This window comes from Melanaphis sacchari, unplaced genomic scaffold (genome assembly GCF_002803265.2).
Source record: "Melanaphis sacchari strain LSU unplaced genomic scaffold, SCAv2.0 Contig50_pilon_pilon, whole genome shotgun sequence".
NCBI classification, from domain to species: domain Eukaryota; kingdom Metazoa; phylum Arthropoda; class Insecta; order Hemiptera; family Aphididae; genus Melanaphis; species Melanaphis sacchari.
Genome location: NW_020271344.1, coordinates 2,249,752 through 2,271,981, shown reverse-complemented (window position 1 = coordinate 2,271,981; position 22,230 = coordinate 2,249,752). Strand labels below are relative to the sequence as shown.

Genomic DNA, 22,230 nt, shown 5'->3' with positions numbered 1-22,230 from the left:
ATTCAAAATCTATATTATGTATTTTATTTATTGTAAATACAAATAATAAGATGGTAACGAGTTATGTTACAATATTTAAAAATGGCACCACTTATAATTGATTTTGAAAAAGTTTGTCGATTATGTCTTCGTGACGATGATGGAAATAGTAAAATGGTATCAATATTTGAAAAACCAGTTCTTGAAGAGACTATAAGAAATTGTGTACAAATTGAGGTAAATATCTGTTAATTACAAATTGGTATTATAACTAAGGTATGTTTTTTAATTTTTATAATATTCTCAGGTGTTATTAAATACTGATGAACCAACTAATATATGTACAAGTTGCATATTAAGTTTGGATTCTTGGGCTAAATTCAAATTACTGTGTGATAATACCAATGCATTTTTACAGCAATACAGACAGGATAAGAACGAGTCTGACTTAGTGGTAATATTATATACAAATTAACCTTAAAAATAATTGTATTTTTTCTTGTTCATTTTAAGTTAACTGTTAACTTGAGTATACTTTATGAAAAACTATAGAATTATTGCTTAGGTAAATTACTTAAATACTTAATACTGTGTATTTAAAAATATTAAAATTTAATTCCATCTCCAGCAGATTAGATTATCAATTATTATATATTAATATTTTTTGACGAAATCTATAACAATTAATGGCTTGAAATTATTTTAAAGTTACAGCCAGTTCTATGTATGTCCTTCAAATATAATTCTAACAATTATATTATTTAAATAACTTTAGCCACTCATAAAAAAATAAAATTGTTTGCATTTATATAATTATATCACTGTTAATAAATGTATATTTGCTTTTAGTTCAATTCTGATATAACAAACTTAGGACCAATGGGATTCACACCATCTCAAATGTCAGACTTGAGCATCAGTTTTTTTGAAAGTGATTCTTTATGGAATGGTTTAACACAACCATGGAACGAAAATGATCCTATATGTACGGATTCTCCTTTTCCAAAGTATATGAAAAAAGTACAACCACCTGAAGATTTAATTAATGATACCATATCTGGTAAGGAATGTTTGGATTTAGCTTTGAATGTATTAAGCAAAAAAGGCTCTAATTTTACCAAAGCCAATTGGTGGAATCCTAAAGCTATTTCTATGAAAAAAATACAAAAAGAAAATGAAAAACCTATTTTAAAAAATGGAATTTCAAAATCAATGGCTAAATATAATCGATATCAGCGTAAAACGTATTCTTGTAACCTATGTTTGGAAAAATTTACAAAATTCAACGATCTCATTATGCATGACACAGAAGTGCACACCAACATGCCAAAGAATTATAGTTGCAAAAAATGTGGAAAACTGTTTTTATCCGAAGAGCGTTTAGATATACACGAAAAGGTTCATAGAGAAAAATCTTTCGTTTGTCAAATGTGTCAAAAGAAGTTTACTCAACAAAAAACTCTTGATATCCATTTGAATGTTCATATTGGTTTATACCCTTGTCAGAAATGTGACTTTAAAGCTCAGACTATGTACAATTTAAAAATACATGAAAATACTCATTCAAAAGTCAAAGAGTATTGTTGCCAGGAATGTAAAAAGGAGTTTTCTACTGTATCATCATTGCGTAGACATAATCGTCTTGTTCATCAAAAGTTAGTTTGGTTCCGTTGTGATAAATGTGATTACTCTACAAGCCAGCCATCAAATATGAAGTATGATTAATGCTCATAGTAAATTATTTTTATTTATTTGTTTTATTTTATATTTTTAGGTATCACAAATCTAGCCATGAGCCACAAAATTGTATTTGTGATCATTGTGGTGCACGTTTTAAAAATCGAGATTTGTTTAAGGTACATTTAAAAACACACGAAGAAGCTAAGTTGAGTTGTGCTCATTGTGGAAAATTGTTTAAAAAAAAGTCACACCTCAAGGAACATTTAAGCAGTTGCTATGCATTGGGATATAGCATAAAACAATTTAAATGTGATGCATGTGAAAAATACTTCACGAGAATTAAGACTTTGCATAATCACAAAAATAAATGTCATCCAATTATTGAAATTTAATTTAAAAATATATTTATAATATGTTGTTATTTTTACTATTTTCATCTGAAATTACAACTAGTATAAGCAATTATTTTTTACACCTTTATACATTTAAATTTAATTAAATAATAATTAATTTGTAATAATTTCTCTCAGACTACCTATTGAATGTCAAATGTTTTTTAATTGTTTTAAAATAACATTTAATACCATATAGTATTTAATAGCTTTTAGACTTTTAGTGTATTAACAATTTTATTACATATCCTATAAACGTTTTAAGAAGAGTTGGTATGTATAATACATAGTTAAGGAAGTAAAAAATGATTAATATATAAATTAAAAATAGGATTATTATTTTTTATAATATATAATTTATTGTATTATACTTCTTAATACTGTATTTATAAATTGTAATTTTTTTCTATAAATACTCGAGCAACAATAAAAAATACATTGTTAAATTTTAGATTTTAGTTTTATGGGTCAAAATTGAAACTAAAACATTTTTGCATTTTAAAAATAATAACATTGTTTTCTTTTAAAATGTTAAAAATAAGAAATATTCAAATACATACTTGTACTAAATATTTCAAACTATTAAATTCAATTAGATCAAATATCACAGGTTTTAAATTTTATACCATAATATATATAATATAATATAACATATATTATAAAATTAATAATTATAGGAAATCAAACACAACAGTATAACTGAATAGTTTTAAGTATTTAAATTTATTTATATATATTATGAAACAGGCATTAACCTAATATCAATACAATTAAAATTAAAAATAATTCCTTAGCTGTTAGTTAAAAAAAAATAAAATTCAAAAAAATGGTACTTATAAGTTAAAATAGTTTCTATAAATAAAAAAAATATAATATTTTTGCTCGTGCATTTCTGTTAGTTTTTATGTAATTCAAAATAATTAAATGGTCATTATTTTCTATGTGCAATATAATTTATAAAATACAATATATTATGCTATAAGATTTTTTGCAATGTGATTTCAACAGCGTCTTTTATTGATTCAAATACAGGCACTTGTTCTCGTGATGCCAAATCCGCTAGATAAGTCCGTCCTCTATTATAGTCATTGATCGCCGTTTGTGTTAACTAAAAAATAAACAACTTTATTTAATCAGTATTAAAATTGTCATGTTTTAATATTTTAATGTGTGTATACCTTTTCACCACGAACTATGCAGTTATCTTTACTGAGATTCTGTATACATAATACCATTCTATAGCTTTTGGCTATACAATATGCTGCCTGTAATTATTATTACGGAATTCTATTAATTATTTATTGTTAAATAAAATCAAAATAATGGAATTTACTAGTGTCATGGTTGCTAAAGATCTTGAATTGTTTGGAATTACAAATAACAAAATACGTGCATCTAATAATACTGATAGGTCTGTTTTGGATGCTGCATGATATGTTAAATTAGATTTTCTACAAAAAGACAAAAAAATTAGTACCTATAGTTACTTATAACATCAAGCTCACAAAAAAATGTTTAAAAATGTACTTGATCATGGGAATAGCAATATCTTCTCTCCACCGAATATCATCACCACTTTCTCCAGCTAGATAAATATCGGTCGTCTTTGAAGATCTTGTTTCAACACTCTTTTGTGACAAGTAAAATGGTTTGCCTAAATTTGAACGATACGAATGTCCTGTAAAAATGTTTAAATGTTTAATACCATAGTCTTTTATTAACATTTAAATAGCCAAACATGTTTGATGCTACTTGTTAGTTGTTAGCTATTATAGGTTAATAAGTTATAATTCACCGATGTCGAATCCACTCCTGTGATTGCTTTTGTCTGGTAACTGTAGAAATTTAGAAGCAATAGCGTAAAATTGGTTGAATGTAAAATAAACTTGATGGTTACTTCCGACATCTGTAACAACACATGCATACATTAATAGAAGTTCTCGACGTAAAGAGTAACAATTTTCAAATGGTTTGTAAATTGTAATAGACAATTCTTAACTTACAAACAATTTATTTGCTGTAACTCATACAATAGACTAGACAAATGTGTATTACCTATATTTTTTTCAAGTCTATTAAAGTTTAGTAATTCTTGAATTATTATATTTGTTAACATGTAAATTATCACATTTTTAAATGCAAATAAAACAAAAATGATAATGTAAGATAAAAATAGCAGAAAACAAAATTCTAATAAAAAAACTCATTTTTTGAGGCGATTCAAAAACTAATTTATTATGATATTAAAAATAAAATGTTAATTTATTTTGTTTTTTATACCTTTGGTATCGCGGTATTCGGATGTCAGATTTAGCACATCATTTTCGGACAGATTCTGATTGGCTAACAGTTGGATAGCTCTTGTCACCTGAATAATAATAAAAAAACACACACACATGCCGTCAGTCGATAACTATAAGTACGTTGACGTTAATCGTAAATTATTATTCGAGTCCTACCCACAACATACATGGGAAATGTTAATCTCCCCCGGCGCATCGACGTTGAACTTGTTAAATGCATCACGGATCTTGCTGAAATGAAACATAATGCATTATATTATTATATTATAAAGTTTCTTTGTAATAAAATTTTTTTTAATAAATTATTTTTCAAGTTGTCTCAGATACAAAAATTGACTAAGCTTATTAAAATGTTATATCTCAAAGGTTATAAACAAATTTTAAAGATTTGATCAAGTTAAAATGTGTTAAAGGAAATACGAATCAAGAAGTTATACTTTTATATTTTTAACTATAACATTGGTAGTTTGGTAAATACCATATAGTGTGTGCACGTAGATTATATATTTGTATATTATATTTAATTCTTACCGATACGTAATGTCGTCTTCGCTGGTATCGTTGATTTGGCGGTTTTTGTTTTTCAAAATCTTGAATTTGTAGACAAAACAACAAAATTGAACACAATATTAAATATTAAAAAAAAAATTGTCACTCAAATCTGCATTTATTTTGAATTTGTTTATAATATATAGGTGGACTAAGGCCATTAAGAGCTTACATTTTGAAAGGTATAATAATTCTTAATATAAATATCAAGTAAAAAGCTTAGATACACTTAATATATTCTATTCTATTTTGCTTTTCTATTCAATGTAACTTGGGGGGGGGAGGGTTAGAATTTTAGATTAGACTAACATTTTACCTATTTAATTAGTTGAAAACAAATTAAGTTTAGATACTGGAAATTTAAAATTTTTTTATTAAAAAGACCGCTAATGATTAAAATATTTAATAAAGATTTATTTTTATGTTAAACTATTGATTTATTTAATGTATATTTGGTATCCAAATAAATTAATTGATTAAAAAGTAAATAAGTGAATACCGCTATGGGCGCTATGCTGTACATTGGAGGTTGAAGTGGATCACTATTATTGTTGTTAAAATTAAATGTAATGATTCACGAAAAACGATTCTGAGCAAAAACGGTCTATCAGTCTACATCAGCAAGTGATATGATTTTTTGAAATAGCTATTAAAGTCATATATTTTACTTTTAGTATTATAGAATATCAAAATATTTTTTTCCAAAAATAATGCATTTATTATATTATTTTATATTTATACCATATTATATTATTATATCAATTTACTTATATTATTCAAAATTTAAAAACGTCTCTTTGTAAATATCGTACAACAATAAAAATAGATTTATAATACCTACAAATAGATAATACTTTAAAATAGATCAAAAATGTTTTTTTTCATATAATAAAATTCATAGAAGTTAAAGTTCCAATGAATAATGTTTTTAAATTATAACAAAATAATTGACATATCGTTATGTATCACTTAAATAAGTAATTTCGTCCAAAATGGAACATAAAATGTCTATAAAAAATTAATTGTCTAATTAATTTTTTTAGATTTTATTGTTTTAATATAAACTACTTGTGAAAAATCTTATATAATATTTTCAAAACTTAGAAACAAAAAATTTTTCATAAATTTCTAAAAACAAACGAATCACTAATTTTCGCAACTTTCGTGAATTTTGACATTTTAATTTTAAAAATTCATAAAAAAATATTGTGACTAAAGATTATCAATAGTTTTTAATTGAAAAATTAACAATTTATTAGAAGCTTTGCATTACATTTTCATGCATTTCTACCAAGCAAATCATTTTTAATCAATATTTGTAAAAATAATAATAAAAAAATTGAAAGTTGTATGTCTATAAATAGTTCAAAGTAGTCAAAATATTTTGATAATTTCATCGTAAACATAAAACGATAATATTAATATTTGCTAAAAATCTTAAGTAATTTTTTTCGTTTTCTACTTATATAAAAAAAAAATAAAATCAATGTTGTTAAAAATGGGGTTTGTCTAAAATTTTGCGTTTTTCCTTAATTTTTGTTATTTTTCTCGATCATAAAGTAAGTATTCAGAATTTTTAAGTTTGACTTCTCAAAAACTAGATTCAATTTGATATCCAAGACTACTCACTTTTTTTTTTTTTAATTAAAATATTATATTGAAAATTTATCATGTACTTATATAAAAAAAAAGAAACACACTATGATAAAATAAAATAATACATTCATCGTTTCGCTCAGAATCTAAAATTATAAGCGATGATCATTGTATGAAATCAATCAGTAAATTATACACTTTTTTTGACTACTTTTATATCACATGGTTCTCGGGCTTTTTTCCTATCTAAATGAATAAATTGATGAAAAATTGAAAGCTATTTAAGATGGGGAAATTTAAATATTTGAGAATAATTTGTTATTTGTTTTCAGAGTACAATACGGATAGGTTATAGTATGCTACTTATTATAACAAATTAGATTTTTTTTACAAAAAGTTATTAAACTGACAACATAATATCCACCCCTAAGTCTTTCTGTGTTAATATATTAAATACCTGAATGACATTGTTCAATGCTTCCGGTATGTTATCGAATACTAGCGTTCTCTGGTTAGCAGCGATTTTTTGTAACATCGTCAGGGCTTCTTTAATGTCTTCCGCTTCACGGTAAGAGATGAGTTCGCCGGCGATCACCGATCCGGTAATTGCGTCTTGTGGATGGATGACTAACACCAAATTATTATGATTACCGGCGAAATTGGCTGTCTCTATGTCGCTGACCACGTTCCTGGTTTGGTTGTCGATCACGTAAAACAGTATAGTCGCGTTCTCCTTGGCCGCGTGTTCTATTTCGATTAGATCTTGGCTCCAATGGTCCACTTGCTATAAACCACATAAAACGAAATGTTAAATTTTGTAGAAACCTTTGTTTAAATTTGATTTTGATAAGATAATATTGCCGTCAACATATTTGTCTTCGGAGAAAATATATAATACATAAAAAACCTATCTTATATTATATACTTATAAAATAGTTTTTATTTTAAATGTTGGAACGCAGGCCGCAGTAATATGTGCCAAATACTATAATATTGATTGTATAAAGATTGTCAATTGCTTTTATGCGTAAAAAAGGGGGAACACCCAAACACGTAGATATATTTTATAATAAATAAATAAGTACTTATACATGCTATATTTGATATTAATATATACCAGAAATGTCATTCGAATGATGGATAATATAAATTTACAAATTTACAATTATTCATATATTTACGCAGTTACCTATTTTCATAAATTGTGTGCAGTTATACTTACTGCTATGAAATTATATGATACGATAAACATTTGTCATCAAATAATAATATATTATTAAATACAAATTAGCATAATTAGCTATTATAGCTACATAATACCTACCTTATAATTTATCATATAAAATGTGAATATTATGCTATATAGAAACAAATTCCGTTGCAAATTAATGTTGTACCTACTCCAGTACCTGTATAATATACTGGAAATATATCAATTTAATTACATTTTGCAAAATACCATCATGCATATAAGTTAATTGTTTATTTGACATATATTAAATACCTATACACGCATTTTTTTAATGACTAACTAAACAAATGCAATATACGTTAAATAATAATTAAAATCAATTGTGCTTCTTACAATAAATTTAAGTTTAAAAAACATCATTTTTTTTTAAATGTAAAAAAATTAATAAGATCTATACTACAATCAGTTAGAATTTTAACAATAATTATATTTTGTGAAAAAAATTGTTACTACGAGACCAATGATCATATTCTTTATCATTTGAAGCGATGGCTCTTTATAATTGAATCCTTGGTTGATGATTTTATATTGAATAGAACAGAAAACAAGTATAGACCTTGATACAATATTATCCTAAAAAATTTGAAATACAAGTATGCATTTGTAAGCATGTTGAAACAAGTACGTTTAAATCATATACTTAACATTATGCCATATTTAAAAAGGAACAAATCGTATGAGTTAGTTTATATAAAGCAAACCTTAAACGGAATAAATGAAACATTAATACCATGACATATGTTTCTACATATGTAGAAAAATTAAACCTATTTTTTACCAAAACGTTTTGACTATATGGGTATAATTCGATTTAATTTCTGCAAAAAAGTTTTGATGCGGAATATTTAATGTTTGAGAAAATTAAAAAAAAATTATCAATGTAAATATTATAATTAATGCGTACAAAATAACTTTTATTCAAGTTACGCCTAACAATTTTCGCTTGATAATATTTACAGTTTAGTATTACATTATGAATACCAACCGGATTGTAAAATGACACACCGGTATCTTGCAAGTACGGTATGGCCAAGTCTTTGCGCCACGTAGTTGGATTGCAGGAACCGCCCAGGAACACATCGTAGCTGTGAAGACTTCCTACATAAACGGAGGATATTAATGATAACAGGATTCGGAATAAGAGTGTGCATATAGTTGTCACCGGCGGGCGTAACTTAATATTATTACAATTGGACATTATGTTTGGATTTGGCTTACTCGAGTTTTTTTTTACTCCCTTTATGTGTTTTTCTTGATCTTTTTCTAATATCCGTGAAAATTGCACTGATCTTGGTATACTGCAAAAGAAAAGTTTGAATATTAGTAAAAATGGACAGTATATCATTATCATAGTGAAGATATCTAATTAGTGAAACGTAGTATACGACGCAATATATTATACGTACCTATGTGTATTCAACACATGAATATGAAATTCCTATTTTTATTTAACAAAACGAAGATAGAAACAATTATGATTTTGATTCGCACAGAAAATTTTCTGAGCGATAAATAAATTATCATTCAAACAAGAGTGACAAGAGATGCAATGGTGTTGTAGTTAACTACTATACAGTATTAATTGTGTTGGTATAAACATTTTTATACCATGTCTCATTCATAAGTTTAATATCAATGCATAACACAGAGGCATATTAAAATATAGAATCTTTTTTTCGTAATAAATATAAATAGATTCTGGAAGTTTATATAATATACATCATCATTCACTATTATTCTTTTTTCGTTTGTCAGTGCATGTAAGTAATAATTGTAATGTGTTATTTAATAGTGAAAATTATTGTATATTCTTAAGGAATTTCAGTAGCGGGGACAACATAAATAGTAAAATGCATAATATTATATTCATTACTGGTCTGTTGAACAATTGAATGACATATTACTGGGACTAAAATTGATCTATTCCAAAAACTACAGTTAATAGTTGTGAATTTAGAAAATATCTTAAACTTAAATACAACTTCTTATTAGCAAATAAGTGAGTATGTTATTTTGAATTTTTGAAGTTGACAGTTGACGTACGGTGTCTTCTCCATCAAAACTGTAATATTTTCAAATCAAATCAATATTAACTATTGACAGACGAGTGGATATTTCAATACTCATTGCATTGAGGCTCAAATTATTCTTACTACGTCGATGTAAATATTATTAATAATAGTAATATGTTTGCATCGTTTGTTTATTATAATAACTATATATTATTAAGGATAAACATATAACTGAGAATAGAAAATGATGTAATCCTTTTAAGTATACGTGGCGTGTCATAAATTAAAATAAATAATTTTAATGATTTACCTACATGATTTTCACTAGTTGCGTAGTTAAACTTACACACAATATAATTTATAGCATAATATATTATTATATATCTTAGTTATTGTAGAGTATAAAACATTTCAAAGGAAAATAACTACACTACACCATCAATGGAGTTTTTTTTGGAAAATATATTTTAACAGATGACCAAATAGAGACGATTTTCTCAGGAATATAATATATAGTATATATAATTTAATACATAATAATATTTATAGGTTAATTTTAATATTCAAACATTAGAAACAATTTCAATGCTGTAAATGTCAATAAACCATAGAGTGATATTGTACTATTTTTCAAAAGAATACACCGACATATTAATTTATGGGAATTTGTCCAATTTTACAGAGGAATTATTTTGTGAGTATATCACCATTATAAATAAACGTGAGCACATCAAATTATTAAAACTTACGACTAATGGTTTAAGTAAGAACAATAATGATTATTATTGCTTAGCGAAAAGTATTACAATAAAATGACTAATTTTAATTATAATAACATCTTTGCGTCGGAGTCGTTATTAATTTACCCATCAGATAAAAAAATTAATTGATAAAAATACAATTAAAAAACAAAAACATATGATGAAGGATTCTTTTTGTTTTATCGGTTTTGTATGATAAATTTATTATTATTCAACATAGGTAACTCTATAAATAGAATGTATATTTAAGATCATGCAGAAATATGACAAGTATTATAAGATAGTGTATATTCAATGTTTTAATGACATCATTAACATTAAGTATTATATAATTACATCCAACGTTTTATTATCTTTGAAAGAGTATATTTTATATCAAAGAAGATGATAATTTAAAAAATAATTGAAACTACAGCTAATGTTCAGTTATATAAAGTATGAGCAAACATCATATAAATTAATTCTACCAGATATTTAATTGATTTTAAATAGATATATAGGTATTACGTATTTTTTAATAATACTATATATTTAATATTAATGTATTATACTAAGATTATGTTACACTTGCATGTATTGTCTCCGTCTTACAAACGTACAACATGGTAAATGTGCTTTCAGTAGAACCGATCATGTGTTGTTAACTTTAATATTAGAGCCAATTTACCTATGATTAAACTTAAAGGTTCAACATTATCTATTTTTTGTTGTCAAATTTTACAATGTTTTGATTTTCAAGCAAGTTATGAGCATTTATATATTTTAATATTATACATACTCATTCTTTGCTTTAAAGTCAAAATATCGCAAAAATCCAAAGAGAGATAATAAATAATCTTTATACCTTAAAGTTTGATAAAAGGTTAATTCACTCTAATATTAAAGTTAACAATATAAAATTAGTTCTTCTGAAAGCAAATTCGTTATGTTGTACGTTTGTAAGATGGATACAACGCATGTGGGTGTAGCATCCTCTTAATATAATTATTTATAAATACAAATTTAAACAAAGAATGAATACTTAAATAATCATCTCATCAAGCAGATAAATAGTACAAAAGTTTGTTGAAATAATTTTTTTTTTATTTAATGTATGTAATACGTATGCTAAATAGATATATTTTTAATTTTGGTATATTTATTAATAGTTATTATTCAATTGTATATCTTTACTTTAAAATACAGAAATATTATATATCTTAATTGAAAAAAAATCTAACGTCACACATTTTTTTTTAAATGTATACATCAACAACTATATATTGGACAATTTTTTAAGTTTTTTTATTTTTTGAATAAAACATATAGATAAATGTTTAATTTAATTTCATATTTCAAAGTAAACATAACTTTTTAATAATTTTGATGTACTTATAAAAATTGAAATTTCAACGAGTAGTTTATTGGTTATAACTTATAAGCAAAGATAAAAAAAATTCCGCTTTAGAATATGAAATAAAAATTATAAGTTATCATTCATGTAAATAAAATTTAAAAAAATAATAAAAAACGATAAAAATAGCAAAGTGTTATTTTGTCATAATAATGACTTAACATAAAATATATTTATATACATACATAATATATATATATATTCAATGTTGGTGAGAGCTTATCGAGATAATGAGAATTTATTGATAAAATAATCACCAAAAATTACTCATTATATAGATGTTTAAGACTACTTCCTGGTTTCTTAGTATTTTGGTATTAATTTTTAATTATATAATATATTAATAATAAAAAATAATAATTAAAATAAAAATGTCTTTTTTGATTGCTTTTTGTTATTTTATTTCTATGGTGTTCTGTCAAACTGTATAGTTATAAGAAATGCGCCGTGAACATTAAAAGGTTGAGAACCATTGCTCTAGATTATCATCTTTTAAATTTATTAATAGATCAATATTAACTTTTTAATATTAAAAAACCAGAATTAAGTAGATTATTTAGAGTGTGAAATCGTCTATTGATACATGTAAACACATATTTGTACGTAAGGCGGAAACAAAACTTTCCATTTTAACATTTTATTAACACTGTAGTGTACTCTGCATGTACCACGGTCGTGGTACATTTGTGTGCCGCGGAACACTGGTTGAGACACACTGATCTAGAGCTTAACGTTGGTTTTTTTTATATTTTAACTTCATAGTAAGTTATAAATATTTTAAAATTGTAATATTTATGCATTTAGTATAATAAAAACCTAATTGACTTACAAGTACACGCAATTTTCAAGGAAAATATAAAATGTTATTTAATTTTGTCATATATGATTTTTATGATTAGTATTAAAATTCAAAGCACTTTACAGTATTATTTATAACTGTTTTTTTTTTTTAATTTCAACAAGGTTTATACAACACTATACACGTATAAATATCTATTATATCTATATATAGATAATAATTAATAAACAATGGTGCAACATGTATAGCTAATCACTGAGCATACTATAAAGATACAAATTAAATACATCGAACTGTTATAACTTATAATATTGATTAATAATCATCTAAACGTGAATTTACATATGCAACTGAATCTCTTGAATTTCAAAAATATTTATTTTTTTTTATTGTAGGTATACACTATACATGCAGCAAGTATCTAATATGAAACAATATTGGATATAGGTATTCATATGGCATATACGATATTACGATATAACCAAATAATAGTTACACATATAATAGAACATAAAGATAATTGTAATAAACCAAACTAAAATTTCTGCTTATTATTTACCCTCTATCCAAGCCGTTTTTGAGTTTCTTAGCCAATAAACAAAATTCACCAAATGTCATGTACACCGGCGAATTTCTATTGGCACATTTCATTACGCACTGCATCATTTCAGCGACTGTTTGAAAACGGGTAAAATGACAAAATGTATTAAAGTAAAGTTACATGCAAATAAGGAAAAGTTTTGTTGCAAAAGAATTACCTTGGGCCGAGGTCAAGTACAATCCTAGGTCGTTGAACAGTGCTTGAACTCTGTGGGCCGGCGCGTTCGTATTTTGGGAGCCCACACGCGAGTTCCATGCCGAACACAATTCTCTACAAGATATAAAATAAAACACAAATATTTGTATAAATATCATATTGTATAATTAGGTAAATACAAGAAAGAAAAATTTGGAATCGCCTTAGCATTTAGTTTTAATTATTTTTTTATTTATTAATTTGTATTACATTTAAGTGCGCACAGAAAGAAACCATGTTGACGCTATTAAATCAAACAACGCACAGAGACAACAAAAATAGTTAGATAGTGTATAATACATAAAAGTATTGTAGGTACCTACTATGATAGGATTAGAACAATATGCAGATTAGATATGCGCGCGTGAGGATTTTTTTATACCTACTATCGAACTAATAATATCAGCCGGTCGAATTGCATTAATACAGTGTGTGTACAGAATAAAATTCCTACATAATCTAATTAAATTCCAGTACACTCGATATAAGTCAAAAATACTGTAATAACAGATAATTTAATAACAATCATAATTAAATTGGAAAATCCAATAAAAAAAAAAAGTAAAAAAATGCATTAAATTTCTTAATATTATATATAATTAATACAGACGATGTATAATATTTATGTTAAAATAAATAAAATGACAATGAAAAAACTACAGACCGTTTATCGGAAGAATGTGGCTAATTCGTGCATACGATTGGAGTCGAGATAAGTTAAGATGTGGGTTGTTGGGTTGAGGAACGATGTATTTTAGTCTATACGCAATCACATTCTCTCGAGACGAATGAAATGAAGTAGTTAGTGAAACTAATTATGAATAAAATTAAGAATACACGGTTTGTTTTGTTTAATTTAATTTTTATTTAATTGTCAAAATATTGATTTTAATTATTATTATTTTTTATCTACTCATAGGTAATAAAAAGTTCAATAAATGTATTTTGAATGTAATTTATAAATTTTAATTTATAGATGTCTTATAATACTTTATCATAGATTGTTGTTTTTACATAACATTGTATACACATAATTAATGGTGCTTTGACTTTTATGTCGTGATAACGAAAATTTGTGTCATTCTACCTTTATAACCTTTATACCTTTATAACATACAGTGGTTTTCTTAATTTGTGTTATATTATATAATATAATACAATTGTAGATAATCAAAACTATTGACTTTCATTAAGCCCAATGTTACCATGTTGTTCACCTCACTTATTTTATCCTTGAATAATACTTTTATTTATATACTTGTTTTTTTTTTTAATTTTCAAGTATACTTTAAAATTATATATTACAATTTACAATATTTAAATGTATATATCATTAACTATTAAGGAGTGTCAAAATTGGCAAAAAAAAAATGTTATTCTCTTTTGTATAATCCATTCTGTAGATGTATTATACTTTGAGGTTTAGGGCAGAATTGTTAGTTTTTAGAATATTATTGACCATACTGTAGTTTTTTTAAAATGAGATCTGTGCTTAATTTTTAACTAATATATTAAGTTAAATTATTTATTTTTAATAAATAAAAAAGTAATTTAATTAACTTACATGTCTAGTAAAATCACACAACAACTAACTTAACAAAAGTATAATTAAATTAAAGTTTGGCATTCATGTTTAGTTGTTATCAATAAGACAAATATATATTATATTATTATATATATATATATATATATATATATATATTATTAAAACTATAAAAGTTAAAGTATTTTATTTTAGACATATTATTTTTATGTGTTACGAAATAACAGTTTAATTATTTTAATTATGTTTTATGAATTATAATTATTAAAACTGTATACCACTAAATGTTTGCTATATAATTTTAAATTATGTTAATTAAATTAAATTTAATGTATAATTTTGTTATTGCCTAAAATGATAAAAATTATGTTATGTATACATACTGTCAATGCTAAAAAACAATTGTTTTTTTTTTTAATATCTATGAATTATCTATTTATTAGTTAAATTAAACTACAAAAGGATTTATAATATGTAAAATATAGATAGGAATCTTTTTTTTTTTAAATATAAAAAATAATATAAAATTAGCCATGCAAGTTCGACCAGTACTTTAATACTTACTACCAGTAAGTTACTAATACGTATAAACCTACACCAAACTTTTGCACTAAAATTAGTTTTGAACTATTATTTGTTTTGAAGATACAGTAAGACAAAGTTAAAATTTTGTCGAAGTTACGAACTTCTTTGAAATATATTAATCCGCAAGCATTTTTCGTAGCTATTTCCAATAGTCCAGCCATAATATATGATATTATTAAATAGATATTTTATCATTATTGAAAAGGTTTTGTTAAGCCGATTTGTACATATTATGATATTAAGACAGATCAAATAAGAAAATAAAAAAACAAAAGTGACGCAATCTGTTCAATAAAAATTTAAAAACAAAATTTACCTGTAAGGAGTCAGGTAATGATAATTATAAAAATCAGCAAGTAACCTAACGAGTTTGTAAAATAAAAGACAATAGTAGTTTAATAATGTTTGTTATTCAAATGTACATTAAAAGGCAAATGTTCTCTGCATGTTTGTAGCTTATAGCTAATAACTAAAATACGTAATACATATTTTTACCCGTAAAAAATTTGGATAGGAGCATAGATTAAAAGGAGAAGCCCAAACGTCGATACTGAACTATGTGTGCTAACAAATGCAATATTTTAGACGTTTTAGTTTTAAAATGTGTTTTTTGGTAAAATTAAGGTATTAAAATTAGTATTAGACTGTCTAGTGTCTAGACTAAAAACTTAAAACATTAATACATCTATTTTATGATTTTGTAAAACCATAAATAAGGAGTAGGTACTATCGTCTATTCTTATTATAAGTATAATAGTATAAAAATACATACATTTAAGTAATTTAGATAAACTTTTCGTTTTAATTTAAATTTAGAAATACTAACACTTTCAGAGTATAATTTGATTAAAAATATATATTTAATAAACTTAACAATAAAAAAAGCTGATTTTCATTGTTTGTATCACCACTGGAAACCCTTCTAATTATATAAAAACTTGAAGAGTTTGAAAACACAGTTCCTAAGTATACACTTAAAAATTCTAGAATTTAAATAAATACATAAGAAATGTTTCACTCTGTATATGTTATACGACCATAAAACAGTTAAATGTACAATCTGTTAGAATATATAGGTACTTGGTATATGGAAAAATATTTTAATTGTTGACTATTATACAAATGTAGTGTATAATATTTGATTTCCTGCTATTGTCATTTGTTTAAAACCTATGCATATATTTATAGTATTTCATAAAATCAATTTATTACTAATACTTATAATACAATAATAATTGCGCTTTCATATTATAGCCTCTTTATTTAAAATTGTATAACCGAAATTCAAATGCAAAATTACCATTATTGTTGTTTTTTTTTTTTAAATAAAAAATATTAAAAATATACGACAATAAAGAAATCATTAAAATATTTTAAATCGTCAGAAAAATAACATCGCATACACGAATACAAGAATAATTAATCACTCACGTCTTTATTTATTTGTTTGTCTTATTTCAATAGATAAATTGACTATACTTACTGTTTTCATTGTGAGTGCGTATTTTTATTTTTGTGTATAATTACACATACACACATGCGTATAGTTTAAACAGTCACGCATCTAAGTATAGTTTTGAAAACAGGATATTTTTTTAACCATAAATATGTTTCATGTATGATTATTGTGCCAAAGTGGTCCAACTTTCGTAAAACATTATCACTAAATCGAATATTTTAAATAAAAAAATAATATGTAGATGAAAACTTTTGGAATTTATTAATTTAGCAGAGTTAGTTCATCAATTTTAGGTGTTCGTCTTACAAGGAGTGTTATGAAAATAGATACTTATTTTAGCATATCTTGTTTGACTACATATAGTGGGCGCTTGGGAAAATAAATAAATGATTTAAAAAGCAAAAAAATTAATGTAATATATTTATAAACTAAAAAAATAATAATTCAAATTAAAAGAATGTAGTTTAAAAAAATAGTATGATCTGTAACATTATATTTTAATATTATAATATATGATACATAATAGTGTAGGAAGTAAATATAATCAAAAATCAAACTACTATATATTATACTCAAATTATAATTATCATATTATTAAGTGCTATAACTTATAAAATAAACTAACCAAAAATACAGTTATTATTATAACTATTATCGAATTATGTATAGACGTATAAAAAAATAATGACAAAACGTTACCATTTGTAAAATTTTAGTTATTACTCATTAAACTTTATTAAAAAATTTAATGGTTAAAATTATTTCCTCATTTCCGTATCATATTTACCAAAAATTTTATTGTTTGTTACTAAAGGTTTACTAAAAATTAATTTTTGGTTAATTTATAAAATAAACGTCTAGACTAAAACTCAAGATGTAAGTATTATGAAATTACGGGAGGAGAAGTCGATTGATTGTATCGTCGTATCCCATAGTGGTATTTGGAGATAGGTAGATGGGTCGCTATAGTGCTTAAATACATAACTTGCAAGTATTAAAGGCTGCAAGCAAAAATGACTTATTCGCTCTGAATATTTTACTTCTTTAAAAAGATTTTAATTGATAATTTTAAAATTATAAGTCATAATCATAACATTCAAAAAGTAATATGGCCAAATAAATTTTAAGTTTCTCTAAATTGTCCCGTTTACATTTATAGATTTCTACAATATATTTAATTAGAGCATTAAAATAGAACTATTAAATTGAAAACAATGTATGCCAAGTTAAAAGTGCATGAGCAAAAGTTGCAAAAGTTGCCAGTTGCCATGAAAAATACAAAAATTTAGAAATATATTGATATGAGTACTATTGGTATATAAAAAAATTACAAACATCTTTACGCTTGCCGGGATGTAAAAAATCATCATCATGACACAATTTCAAAAGGTTAACTACCGAACTCATGACAGCATACCAAAATGAAGGCATACCTAACAATAAGATTCATATTAGAATCGTCCTAAATATGCAACTATAATAAGTATACTAAATAGTAGATAAGTGTATTGAGAATAACGACACTAAATATTAAACTTTATAAAAAAACGATTTATTTAAAATTAACATAAAAATTTATATAGCTGTATTTACTTACAAGCTTAGTAATAATAATTATCATAATTATTGTGTTAATTTATTAATGAACTAGGTTAAAACCTCAACAAAAGTTTTTCTACATTAAACTAATAAGACTATTATTTCTACTATACCTATATAATAATAAAATAATAAATGTATACATTTTATTTAAATTATGTCAACGTACTATTTGTTTTTTTATCACTCTAAACCACTCACAACATACAAATTTATGTTCAACAGATCTAATTAAATTATGTTAAGATTAATATTAGAGTGAATTTTATTTTTCCAGTTCTACCTTTCGTGGTGTTACATATAGTAAAAAAAGAATATTTTCGATTATTAGAGTACAACGACGTTGTTATCCAAACATAACGAAATCATTACCTTATCATATTTATAAGAATATTTAACGGAAATAGTTCATAGTTTTTCTTACTATGCACTACAATAAGAAGCCAAATCGACCAAATTGTATTGCTTAAGTTGACGTGTGAGCCAACAATAATTAACTCGACATGCCCAACGTTTTTTCTATGTACAAGTTGTATACTTAGAGTGCACCATTAATTAATATTTTCCTATTTATATGAAACTATCTATTTATATATATATATATATATATATATATATATATTATAGTTTTATGCATATAGATACTCTATAATATATAAATAGAAACAGTAAAAATTCAGTCGAAATTTAAACATTATTTTGTCAAATAAAAACTAAAAATCATTCATGCTTAATTTTAAAATGTAGCAAATAAATAATTTTACTAAGTATTTACTAAAATATAACACTAAAAATAAAAACATTTCTTTAAAATTATTATAATTATGATACCTAGATATTTATTTTTAAAAAAAATCACGGTTTATGCATATAAAAAAAAATATATACAATAATATTATACAAACAAAGATTTCCGAAAAATAAAATGTTATTCATTAGTTAATAAAACAATGACCTCTTACGTCGGAGTGCGACGGACTGGATGGACAATGGATGAATGTTTTGCATTATAAGCGAAATCCAGCGAAAGAAACACCCATTGTTTCCAAGAAGGACAGGGCTATTGACCAAGATATTAAACATATTTTATAATAATATATTAAACTACATTTTTAACAAAAAACTTAGGCGAAAACATACTGTCAAATGTGTGGAAATTTGAACAGCTTATGCCTCATATTTTAATTATAATATTTGGAGCGTAAATGTTAATAAGCAGTGATGTAATTTTTTTCAAATTTAAAAATTTTGTGGACATTTTGATAGTTAATAATATAATAACATTTCAATTTTCTTATGAAGTATGGTAACCGAACACTTTTGACTATTTATTATTAAAATCGTCTAATATAACTGTTTGAATTTTAACATACACATGTACAAACGTTTTAAAAATAATTATATTTAAATTAAGTAAAAAAAAAATTCATATCGTGTTATACGTATCAATAATTCAAGTTCCGTTTAATTCATTAAGGCTTATAGATTTTGTTTTGTCTAAAATTATCCCAGGAAAGTGATGATTAAAAACTATAAAACAATTATATATTTAAAAATTAGTTTTATATTAATCAGTTTATGTTTAAAATATCTAATCATTTTGTTACATTCAATAATTTTATTTATTATATATTTTAGTATTTAATCCATTATATGATAAGTAATAAGTGTACTCCATAATACCTTTAAATGTGCGTCAGTAAATATAATATAAAATATTATTATTACTATTATATTAATTATTAAAAATCCAATCGCTTCTAATGAGACTAAATGAGATCTATAACCACCCAACCCATTCACCCTATCAACTATGAAGGTAGATATCAACAAATAAGTTTTAAATTCTTTGAGGAATTTAAGTGATTATAATTAATTCCTAATCTCTCTTTTAACCTAAGTTATTTCAAATATATTAGTAATAATAATATAAATAAAAAGTATATACACTAAAAAACAAATTTACATCACAAGCTGTAACTAATGCTATTAGTATAATGAATAGCTTCTTTTTCGTGTATTACCCATGTCCAAAATATCTTACTTATCACCTGCCGGGCTCATAAGTTCATGTTTATTTGCTAATCAATCTTTCCAAGTCGTATTTTAGCCACTGTTTAAAGTTTTAGGATAAAACTTTAGGAGAAATATAACACTACAATAGAAAATTGTACGCAAATTTACAATTTCGTTTGAAATAATGTATAAACCTAAATACACTTTTTATAACGTTTTATAAATGTCAAATTAAAAATTATTGGTAGATCCATTAATTAATAAAAACCAATGTTTCTAAATTTTTAATATTGCGTAATATTATGTTATATTTAAAATTAAATTAAAAGGATATTTAAACCAAAAATAATAATTTAAAATGTTAATGACTCAGGCATAGTCAGACTATATTAATATTTATAGATATAAAATTTAGGGATATTTAAATATGCTATATAACCGTCATATCAGGGCTATTAATATAGTAATACATAACGTACCTAATTAAAACCAATACTAAAAAGTTATAATAAAATGTAAGCAATATTATATTTTGACGTAAAAATCATAAAATGAAAATTATTTATAAATTGATAAAAAAAAAAAAAAAAACGCTTATAAATTAAATGTATAAAAATTAGTAAAATCATTAGAAAATATCTATATTTTTATATTATTAACATAATAAATCATACAGATTTTTATTTCAAGGATCTTCTGTCGCATATAGCTATAAAATTGATATTTATTTATACAGTGAACATGACTTTGGCTAGTATATTATTAATATTTTCTATAAATCCATCGAGAACAACGCTTTCAACAGTCTTTCAAAATTAATCTGGTATTTGGCAATTATATTGGACCTTGAATAAACCGACAAATAATACAAATCTTTCATACAAAATCGTTGTATTAAATAACATTATAAACTATATGATAAAAACCTCAATTATGATAAAATCATATAAATTAATACAAACACTGTTTAAAATGATAATCAAAACAAAAACGATCCTATTTTTTTAATGTATATATTCAGTTAAAAGAATACATATAGGTATTCAGTGTGGTTATAAATAGGTGTACATATAATTATGTTATATTATTTTTAACATTATTAAAAAATAAATAAATATTTTTACAACTGAAAAAAATTGCTTATTGCTTATTACTTATTAGTTATTAGTTATTATTACCTAATAAAAGCCATCTACTCACCTGTGCATTTAAAAATTATCGGAAACCAAAGGAGACGAAATCACACACATTTAAATGATAAATATATTTAAAAAATCCGTAAGAATTTTTATCATATATTTTAAATTACTATGTTATGCAGCAAGTTATATGTAAAACAACATATTTTGTCATACTTGCCGAATTATATTTTATTTTTTATTTTTTTTTTTACTGTCGGCGAAAGAAAAAAAATTATAATAATAAACGAGTCACATTGATTATATATATGTGAACATTTATTTTTAATTTATTTTTTACTATTGGTATTTTAATTGGTTATTATCGAATTATAAAT

The 22,230-nt window shown here is 24.0% G+C and overlaps 2 protein-coding genes across 9 annotated transcripts in view; one reads left to right on the top strand and one right to left on the bottom strand.

The window, feature by feature from the left end:
* The first annotated feature begins 37 nt into the window (after positions 1-37).
* On the top strand, positions 38-2,218 carry LOC112599322 (zinc finger protein 595-like). Its single transcript, XM_025346171.1, has 4 exons — positions 38-216; positions 287-433; positions 829-1,694; positions 1,754-2,218. The coding sequence occupies exons 1-4, from the start codon at positions 64-66 to the stop codon at positions 2,049-2,051; spliced, it is 1,464 nt and encodes a 487-aa protein (XP_025201956.1). The 5' UTR covers positions 38-63; the 3' UTR covers positions 2,052-2,218.
* A 739-nt stretch (positions 2,219-2,957) lies between these two features.
* Positions 2,958-22,230, bottom strand: part of LOC112599412 — a 32,316-nt gene continuing 13,043 nt past the window's right edge. For 4 of the 8 annotated variants that reach the window (XM_025346322.1, XM_025346319.1, XM_025346321.1 and 1 more), the window contains 13 exons: positions 13,475-13,587; positions 13,276-13,390; positions 8,970-9,049; positions 8,737-8,849; positions 6,957-7,283; positions 4,886-4,944; positions 4,522-4,585; positions 4,332-4,419; positions 3,847-3,957; positions 3,579-3,729; positions 3,385-3,502; positions 3,230-3,316; positions 3,028-3,159 (listed from right to left, as the gene is read on the bottom strand). In XM_025346322.1, the coding sequence (XP_025202107.1) occupies positions 3,028-3,159; positions 3,230-3,316; positions 3,385-3,502; positions 3,579-3,729; positions 3,847-3,957; positions 4,332-4,419; positions 4,522-4,585; positions 4,886-4,944; positions 6,957-7,283; positions 8,737-8,849; positions 8,970-9,049; positions 13,276-13,390; positions 13,475-13,587 (1,558 nt within the window). Of the gene's footprint in view, positions 3,160-3,229; positions 3,317-3,384; positions 3,503-3,578; positions 3,730-3,846; positions 3,958-4,331; positions 4,420-4,521; positions 4,586-4,885; positions 4,945-6,956; positions 7,284-8,736; positions 8,850-8,969; positions 9,050-13,275; positions 13,391-13,474; positions 13,588-13,722; positions 13,785-21,914; positions 22,018-22,230 lie in introns of those variants that run through there. The other 4 variants (XM_025346324.1, XM_025346323.1, XM_025346325.1 and 1 more) reach the window with 3 other exon arrangements.

Coding starts and splice junctions, on each gene's coding strand:
- LOC112599322 (XM_025346171.1), top strand. CDS start 64: ATGTTACAATATTTAAAAATGGCACCACTTATAATTGATTTTGAAAAA. Junction 217..286: donor GAAATTGTGTACAAATTGAG/GTAAATATCTGT, acceptor TAATATTCTCAG/GTGTTATTAAATACTGATGA. Junction 1,695..1,753: donor AGCCAGCCATCAAATATGAA/GTATGATTAATG, acceptor TTATATTTTTAG/GTATCACAAATCTAGCCATG.